Source organism: Colletotrichum acutatum (genome assembly GCF_030867785.1).
Source record: "Colletotrichum acutatum strain CBS 112980 chromosome Unknown BDZ83scaffold_103, whole genome shotgun sequence".
Taxonomy (NCBI): Eukaryota; Fungi; Ascomycota; class Sordariomycetes; order Glomerellales; family Glomerellaceae; genus Colletotrichum; species Colletotrichum acutatum.
This window is the reverse complement of record NW_026849097.1, coordinates 39,044-47,918: the sequence shown is the minus strand read 5'-3', so window position 1 is coordinate 47,918 and position 8,875 is coordinate 39,044. Positions and strand designations below refer to the sequence as shown.

Below are 8,875 nucleotides of genomic sequence, written 5' to 3'. Positions count from 1 at the left end.
TCTGGCGTTCTGCGACGCATGAACTCTCGCTTCTCTACGTGACAACTTTGGAGCGTTCGTCACTACACTTTCTGTACATTCTTTGACTGCACACTGTCCGCCGCGGTATGCAGTCCGCAGTTGAAAGGAGTTTTCGGTTTTTGGGGATTTGGTTTCGACGCGTGGGCTCTGTTCTTCGTTTCGCAATGATTCAACGTACTCATGACGAAACAACCTTCGCTTAATTCCCCACCGTTTTTTTTTATCGCGTTTCCTTTTCTTTTCCTTTCTGAGTTCATGGATTTCTCAATTTTTTGATGATACACTACACACAACCATGACCTCTGCTTGCTTGTTCATCGCCGTGGACGTACGAGAGCAGGCCAGGCGCATAAGGGTCACTTCTATTCTTCGAGATGGGTGGATGACACTATCAGAGAGATTGAGCACACGTGCCCAGTTGCTTTTTTTCTTTTCTTTTACCATAATGTACAATACAGTTGTTTTTTTCCTGAGAGGCCTCATCTCGACGTTGAAGGGTTCCGCCCCCTTCACATCAAGAATAAGAGGGGGCAAAAAATTGAAGAGGAAGCGCGCGCGCAGGACGTTTGATGACTGATCAACGAGCGGAGCGGGGCTGGCTCAGAAGGGCAAAAGATAACGACAACAAGCGACCGTCGAGGATTCTCTCGTACGGTTTTGATAACAAAATCCTTTTTTTTCAAAATATGTTCATACACACTGAAGATGGGCCTGGTGATTCTTGCTGGCGTGTGATAGCTTGTGATGATGGTTAGGGTTTAGCAGCGTGACGATTGTCTAACTAGGGTTTGGTCAAATGGAGAGATGATTGTTACCACTGAAGTGTCTGATAATGTGTGGTGATATAAACACACGTGTGTGTGTGTGTGTGTGTGTGTGTGTGTTTAACTGGATTGGTGCCCGCATAAAGAGCTTGCTCCCCTCTTGTCGTTAAAAGCAGTCTTCACTATTGTCCAGGCAGGTAAGAGACATTGAGGAGCTCCTCAGGGTTATACTCTAAGGAGGTAGTTGAGACCGGTCCCTAGCTAAACGGTTCCCCCCCTTGTTATCACAGAGGTTGCGACCATGCCCAGCCAAGCACGGATGTGGTGCTGTATTCCTTCTCTTGACGTATTGTCCGTCTCCTAGAAGACCGGTTGATGCGATGGGTATGTCTCATATCGATCCGGTCTTGAAAGGGTGTCATGGGAATAAGGTATAAAACATCCCTCTTGATCTTGCTCTTTTGCGGGCAAGCCAATCTTTCGGAAGCCTCTTGGAGCCGTGGCGCCTAATGCACGAAGTTGATCGAAGAGATGAGAACTTCTTGACAGGCCTTTTGATGTCATAGTATCAAATACAACCCTCCGAAAGGGGGGGAAAACTCTCAAAGCTCTGGATCTCGCTCAAGCACACTGCCTTGTGTGTATTCGCGGTGTTATGCTTCTAGGAAAACGGATGCTGGACGTTGTGCAGCCTCGGTTTTGCTAGGGTAGACGTTGAAATGAAACAGACTCAGCGAGTTGGCTTTTCCCAGCTTTGTGCAGGGTGCTCAGCTGGCCCCTTAGAAGGGGAAGGAGGCCTTGTTTCCCATCCTACATCATATCTGAGCGAAGACGCCCGCCATTGATCTCGCTGTTGAACAAGCTACACGGCATCTGGAGCTCGAGGTGTACTTCTCATGGTACCACAACAGATAGGGCTTGTCCCCAAATCGCTTGCCGTGTCGTATAAGCTCTGATATCGTGGCCTGACGACCTTTAGTAGTGCTCAGGCACCATGATTGCTCTGCCGCGAAAAGTGCCCCTGAAGCCGAAACGCTCTTATAATCGAGAAGAATCAGCCTTGCGGCAAGTTCATATGTATAGCACTTTGCTAGTCTCGTTTCTGCTTGATACGCTCTTGATGTAAACGCTTATGTCGGCGTCAGGGTAGATGTAAGTATTTCCAATGACTGTCTTCCTACGCTCCTATGAAAGATTCCGCCTCGTTTTTCTGGTATGAAACTGTTTGTAACCTAGCACAACAGGACCTTCTCATGTTGTCGGACCTAGAGCATCAAAGATTTCCTAAGTCACTTTGGCAATGAGCTCGGCTAAGCTGTGTACAAAAAAGGAAATCCCCCCCCCCCTCTCTCTCTCTCTTTCTCTCTCTTTTTTTCTTTTTAGGTGGTAATCGATCCGGTAAGAGTAGCTGACTTCATACGGCTCGTGGCAATGGGGGCTATTCATATCAACTCGCTCCCGGGTACGGCGAGACGGAGCTTCTGAAATCCAGGTCGACCGCTTCCAAGGCCTTGAACTGGGCGAGGTATAATGGCATCGAGACTTCGTTTGCCGCTCATGATGATCTCGTCGTAGCGCCACTGATGAACGCTGAGCTCACCGAGAGTTCCGCGGATAGCTAAAATATATAAAGTATATTCACTTTTGATCTTCAAGGTAATGAGTACGGAACTGTTTCAGGATTCTGAGCTTGGAGAACTTGATCGTGAAGTACTTTGCGAGGTGAATTTACTTCATTCCAGTGATGGCACCGACAGACAGGTGCTTGACAGTCGGTGAAGCTTGTCACCAAAATACCTTGGGATAAAACATTGCACCATCATGGTGGACCTTGCAAATCGCGCGAAGGCACGCAGTCCATACCAAAAAGTTTTATTCCATGAAGGGGTCTGGGACACCAGTTCTAGCGTCGTATGTATAGCCTGGATAGATGGCTGAATAGTAAAGAGCAACTCAAGCAAGTAGACCTAATCGGCCTTTACCATCTCAATTGTATACGAGCGCGAATACAAATGAACACTCATGTTAGGAGACAGTCTTTAGCCTTGGTTAGCGAGGTGGAAACATTCCGAGCGACGCCAAGATTGGGAGCATTTGTGGTGGAGGTTCCTTGTCGAGCGTGCGTTGTGGTTTTGGTGTGGACCCACGATAGTAACTAATCAGTTTGAGGAAGTTTACAGATATCTGGACAGCGGGTGAGCCCCCTTGATATGGCTTCCTGTCCAAAATCTGATTCCTCTCGTAGGACGTAGACGTTGGAGAGAGGCTCCATTGACGATGGCCCGCCAGGACTGCGCGTGCTGAAACCGGGAAGCTGGGCGAAATTCACAGAGATCATCCAACGGTTAACTGTAATGAATCTCCTTGAGTCCGTAGGGATCACGACAGATCTTGACATGGGTACGTGGAATGCAAGCTGATCTACTGCCCCATGGCGCAACACTCTCCGCTATGCCTCGGCCTTGATGCTTGATATGGCTGGAGTTCCTTGACCTCTGGATGCCATGGAGCTCGAGACGGTAGTTCCTTACTATTGGTTACAAATATGATTGTGTATGCCAATGGCTTGGAAAATACCAAAACCAGCTCTCTAGCTTATGCATTACCAAGACCTGCCTGCCATTCACATATCCAATTGGAAAACTATTTCAACTATTATGGAACCGATGGGAAGGGAAAACTTCTTCGCGTCTTATATATTTCCCAGGCAATCGATATCGACGCACTAGGCCGCCAGAACCAAAGGTTATAGCCGCCATGGCTGCCTTCATATGAAATCTGTGTAGCTCATTGCAGCGTGACGATGGAGTCCCAATGGTCTTACCAACTGTGCCGAAGATCGATATGTGTCACTCAACTATCCAAGGGCACAAGGTACACATTTCACACTCCAAAACAACAACAACAACACTCAGTGAACTCACGACGTGCCACCAGTATCAATCATCATCCATGGAACGAAAGCAGTGACGAGAATCCATAACTCCTTGTGATTCAATACAGTATTCTGCCATTCTAGACTCGCCTGTTTTCCCCTTTCGTCAAACAACTTAAAGCATACTATGACTAAAAGAATACTCCCCTCACCCCACAAACCACTCTCGGAGACTCATTCCACCGAACAAGACCCTTACGCGGGGAAAGTGTGACGTGGAGCCAGCCACGCGTGGAGCCGAGGGTTCAAAATCCCATTGCCAGGGTTGTTTAAGAGATCGGGGTCCGGGGGCAGGGCACTCTTGACAGATCAAACAGGGAAGTCGCCCGGAGCAGCGGCGGGCGGACTGGACCCACATCCTTTTCGGCTCCGCAGCTTCTCCGGCAAGGCGGTCGGTACCCACTCCATGCCAACCCATCCTCAGGTAGTCCGTGCTCTCACCGACGGATAACGGCCTTTTGACCCCCTCCCCCTCGTGCCCTCGAATCTCGATGCTTGGATCGTTCCAAGGCAGACGCGGCACGAACCCCGCCATCTCGCCCGTTTCCCCCGCCCCCCTCTTCCCTCTCTCTGTACTACAGTCTTCTTCTTGTCACTCATTCGCTGCCTTTGTGTAATCCCAGTTGGTCAGTAGGAAGCAGACTCATAGGACAGCTCACATCACCAGACGTCCAAGTCATACGAAAACATGTTCAAGCATAAAAGAGGTATCTCAGTTTATATCATCCGGTTTGCAGAGCTCTAGGTATAACAAGATCCAAAGTGATAAATCCTCTGAATTCCCCAGTCCCATGTCCTCCCGCGAAAAGAAATCATGTGTCGCCGGCGCTCGACCAGGTCTTTCAAAGACGCCGTTCTAGAACGCTTGGAAAATGGAATCCTTATCCCGCCCGCAAAGTCTGAAGACGCCCAGGCACGTAATCGTACGTTCATTGTAAGCAAGAAAGGTTCCAGTCATGCTCGTTAAATAAGATCCGCCTCTCCGCGTAAAAGCAGCTTCGTGATATCCTTCGACTTTGGTCGACCTTCATAGTCTCCTTCATTACTCGGCGCATTAGGTCATGTATCCGTACTGACGAGCGCTCTAGTAGTCCGCGGTTCGTTCGAGATCCGGTTGGGAATCCATGCAAGGTGCACCGTAGGTATCGCCGGCCTCGCATGCAGGATATCGAGTAAACAAAGCATACAGCCCAAATTATCTTCCTTCGTGTAGGCGGAGCAAAAGCAGAAGACCGCCGCGCAATGACCAGTAGTCGTGGCCATGGTGGTATCAAACAAAAATTCGTAAAAGTAACAGCCAGTTAAATCATGATGCGCCGTGACCATATCGAAAGTCAGATAGACCTCGGAACAGAAAATTAGCGTGCCACGACACCGCCTCCTCTATCGGTGAATGGGTTGGAGAATGCCTTCGTGCAGCGTTTCCGGAGCTAGCACTGCCACTCGCTATTATCGTCTGGTCGTTGCGTGAGGATGATTCGCATCCCCTTTACAGACTCATCGTAAGCCATTCCCACTCCTGCGGACCGGAAGCAGGGCCTCCTGGGTTCATCATCTGGCCATTCTGGCCGCCAGGCATTCCCATCATGCCTGTCCCCATCATGGGGCGTTGTGTCATTCCGAAGCCGTTGGCCAAGCCCAGCGAGCCCGCTGTCGGCATGCTCGCAAGACCAGTGGTAGATCCAAGTGACTTCGCAGCCTCGTTGGGAGATCCGGTCGAGGTCTCGGGGCTGTCCACGTCCATGCCTGCAAGGCCTTCGCTGCCAGCGCTCTTGCTGTGACGACGCTGGCGCTTGGACGAGCCTGAGGAGGAAGATGTTCCAGCATTGCGTGACAGAGCTGCAGCACCGGGCCCCGGGGTGTTCTTGGGTGGAGCAGCGGCAATCGGCACGACGCCTTTTCCTCCAGCAGCGGCGCCGGTGGAAGAACCCGTGCCGTAGCTTGTCGGTGTGCTGCCCGCCGTGTTTCCGCCCGATGCGGCACCACTAGCAGGGCTCTCTCCCTCGTTCGCACTACCGGCTCGAGCGGCAGCAGGTGGTGTAGTGACGTTGTTCACCGGAGTAGAGACCGCAAGCGTTGAGTTCTTGCGGGAACCCGGGCCCGAGGCGCTCGCCGCGTTCTTCTTCGATCTCGTACTTGTCCCCCCTACGGGCAAACTGGCTCCAGAACCGCGGTTCCTCTTCTTGATCACGTCCGTTTTCAAACTCAGAGGACGGACAACACCGTGCAACTTGAGGAACAAACCGCAGGCGTTGCAGAGAGGCTGGCCCTCGGGATTGCGTCGCCATAGTGGCGTGGTCTGGGTAAAGCAGTTGGTGCAAGTTGTCGGAGCGCTGCCTTCGCCTTGGGCACCAGCAGCAGCCTGTAGGTTGGTTGTAGAGCCCGACTTGGAGCCGGGAGGGGAAGATGGCCGGCTGGGAGCGACGGAGGAGAAGCCAGACACGGTGCCGTTGTTCTCTGGTGGGGAGTTTGGCGTGGATTGTGCCATTCGGTCAAAGGGGTTTCCGTTGCGGCCGAGATGACCGGCAGGCGTGGACGCCGTGCGCGGGACCTTGCCGCCCCTCCTATCGGACCCTTGCCTGAAGGACTGCGACTGAGACCTCGGCAGGTTACCGCCTTCCCAATCGTTGTCAACGTAGTCGGTCGTGGTACCACCGATCGTAACCTGCTTTCGCGGGGGACCGCCGGGATAGCGCGCCGCTTGTGTGCTGTATTGACCGGGCAGAGAAGGATCCCAGCCCAGTGAGCTGCTTTCATCCATCGGTCCCGGGGAGAAGTCCTGAGACGACATGACCAGGTTGCGATCAGCAAAGGCGCCGCCATCCTCCTCGTCCGAATCAGCGCCAAAGGTGAACATGCCCTCGTTAGGGAGCGACATGCCAGGAGAGCGCACTGGATGGTCAGGCTGGAACACTTGTGTCGGGTCGATATGCCCAAATGGGCTCGGTGCGCTGCTGGAGGCGAAGACGGATTCTGTGGTGGGCGCGGAGGCAGGGAACATGGGATTGCCGTTGGTGTTGTTATTGTACATGAATTGCTGGTTCATTTGGCTTCCCATGCTCTGACCGCCTTGCCGGAATTGTTGTGACCTTTGGCCACGGATATCCATGGAGCCAAAGTAGAAGCTATCGTTATCAGTCATGGCGTGCGGCGTGGTGACGGTGGAATGATAAGCCGATCCTGGAGGCGAATAGAAATCTGAGGGGTTCAGAGAAGAGGATTGAACCGAAGATCCGTTGTAAACACTGGAAAACGGGCCGTGGGGTATCATGGGTGAGGTGGACGGTGAGAAAGAGAAGTTCTGCTGGAAGGAACCGGCGGAGGTGATGATAGGGTCATTTTCGATGTTGTAGGTATCTAGTGGGAATGGAACACCGTTCTGATGCGGGTTCTGCGACATATTGTTCTGGTTGGCGTTATCGAGAGAGTATTCGTGAAGTTCTGAATCCGCATCCAAGTCATTGGTTGTTGTCGTGGTGCTGTTGACTGCGGGCACATGGGGAGAGAAATCGGCCGGACGTTTACGGGTCTAAGTGCGAACGGGGTCAGCTCAGCGAAGATGAAAATGGCACTAACATGATATCGGGGGCGTGTCTCAATGTAGCACTGGAGGGGGGTGCACAAGATAGGAAGATAAAAAAGCGCCCAAAACAGTCGAGCATGCGCTCCAAAAAAAAAAAAAAAAAAAAAAAAAAAAAAAGGGTGCATCCAAACGCACGGTTTACAGCAAGAGAAAAAAGAGTATTTCCAAGGATGCAATGAAATTCTAGGCTTACCCGTCGCTCGTCGATGCTCGTCTTCCGGTGATGGCGAGTAATGTAGTTGAACTCGTCATGGGTCTTTTGGTGGTGAGGCGGGAACGGGACCGATTGTGGGACAAAGTGCTGCTGGGCAGCCGAATCTTTGCGCGATTTGATGGGGATGGCGGATGCGAAAGAGGGATGCATCTGATTCTTCTCTTCGTGATGTTTTGTTGTTGGTTGAGGCGAGGGGTTTGTGACTGGCGTTGCGATATTCTCGGAGAAAATGAAGTCATCGAGATTCATGGGTTCTGGGTGGTTCACGTTCTGTTCTGACGACTTGCGCAACTGGGCGATGCCGCTGGGTGGGTTGACATTGAATGTCGCAGCGGGCGTAGCAGCTGGTGGTGCAGGTGCCGGCGCAGATCGAGCGAGCCTGCATCATCCCACAATGGTTAGCCAGGTCCGTCAGCGGCATGGCCGTCGGTAAAACGACGCCAGAGCCGGGACAAGTAACAATTTTTAGAAATCGACGAGGGAAAAAAAAAAAGAAGAAGCAAAAGAAGAGTACGGGATTAGAGGTTATTGCTGACCTTGCTCTCTCCTCCTCCTCCTGCTTCTTGCGCAAGTTCAAAGCCATCATCCTCCAAGTCAGGTTCTCCATGCGCTGCTGGTTGGGCAACATGTGCTTCGTTTTGCTGAAGAACTTCCACACCTGGGTGGCCAAAGGATCCTCTTTCTGCATCTCCTCGGGGCTCTGGCTAGAATCCATGGTTGCCTTTTGGAAGGGTGGGAATTCTGAGGATTTCAAAAAATCGTCCTGCGCATTCGGGTAGAGGGCAGCAGAGAGGTCGAGACGTAGGTCCCGAAGACCGGCGGGCAGTTCGCTGGGGCTGGCCTTGGAATGCGCCCGCGTTTGCGTCTGGGTGTGCGCCTGGGCCTGGGCCTGCTGTGCGTGGGACTGGGACTGGGAGTGCGACTGCGACTGCGACTGTGAGTTGCTGGCGTAGTGGTCGTCAGGCCTCCGCGGGAAGCGAAAGTCGTGTTCTGTCGTTGTGGGATTCATCGAGGTGAATGGACTTGAAGTCGCAATGGGTGACTGAATGGTGGCAGCCATGTGAAGAGGAGCAACGGTGGTGAAGAGAGAAGTGGGTGAAGAGTGGTAGGTTCAGGAAAAGAGGAAGGAGAAGAAAAAAAAGCTTCCTAGTGTAGAGAAGGAAGTCAAGGTTTCGGTTTCGGCGAGTCGAGTCGAGTCGAGTCGAGTAGAGGGTCACAGGAAGGAATTTCCCCACGTTCGCTTGGCTGCAACTCTCTACCTCACTTCGTTTTCTCTGACTGGGTGGCTTAAAGGGCAGCAGCAGCAGCAGCAGCAGCTTGTCTCCGACTCGGACAGGCCCAGGTTGGTCGGTACGTAG

The 8,875-nt window shown here is 52.2% G+C and overlaps 1 protein-coding gene across 1 annotated transcript; it reads right to left on the bottom strand.

Annotated features, from left to right (window-relative positions):
• Window positions 1-5,127: 5,127 nt before the first annotated feature.
• Window positions 5,128-8,875, bottom strand: BDZ83DRAFT_20519 (uncharacterized protein). The gene is made up of 3 exons (XM_060501673.1): window positions 8,054-8,875; window positions 7,497-7,896; window positions 5,128-7,249 (listed from the first exon to the last, which is right to left on the bottom strand). Exons 1-3 carry the CDS (start codon window positions 8,575-8,577, stop codon window positions 5,210-5,212), a joined length of 2,964 nt encoding a protein of 987 aa, XP_060361118.1. The 5' UTR covers window positions 8,578-8,875; the 3' UTR covers window positions 5,128-5,209.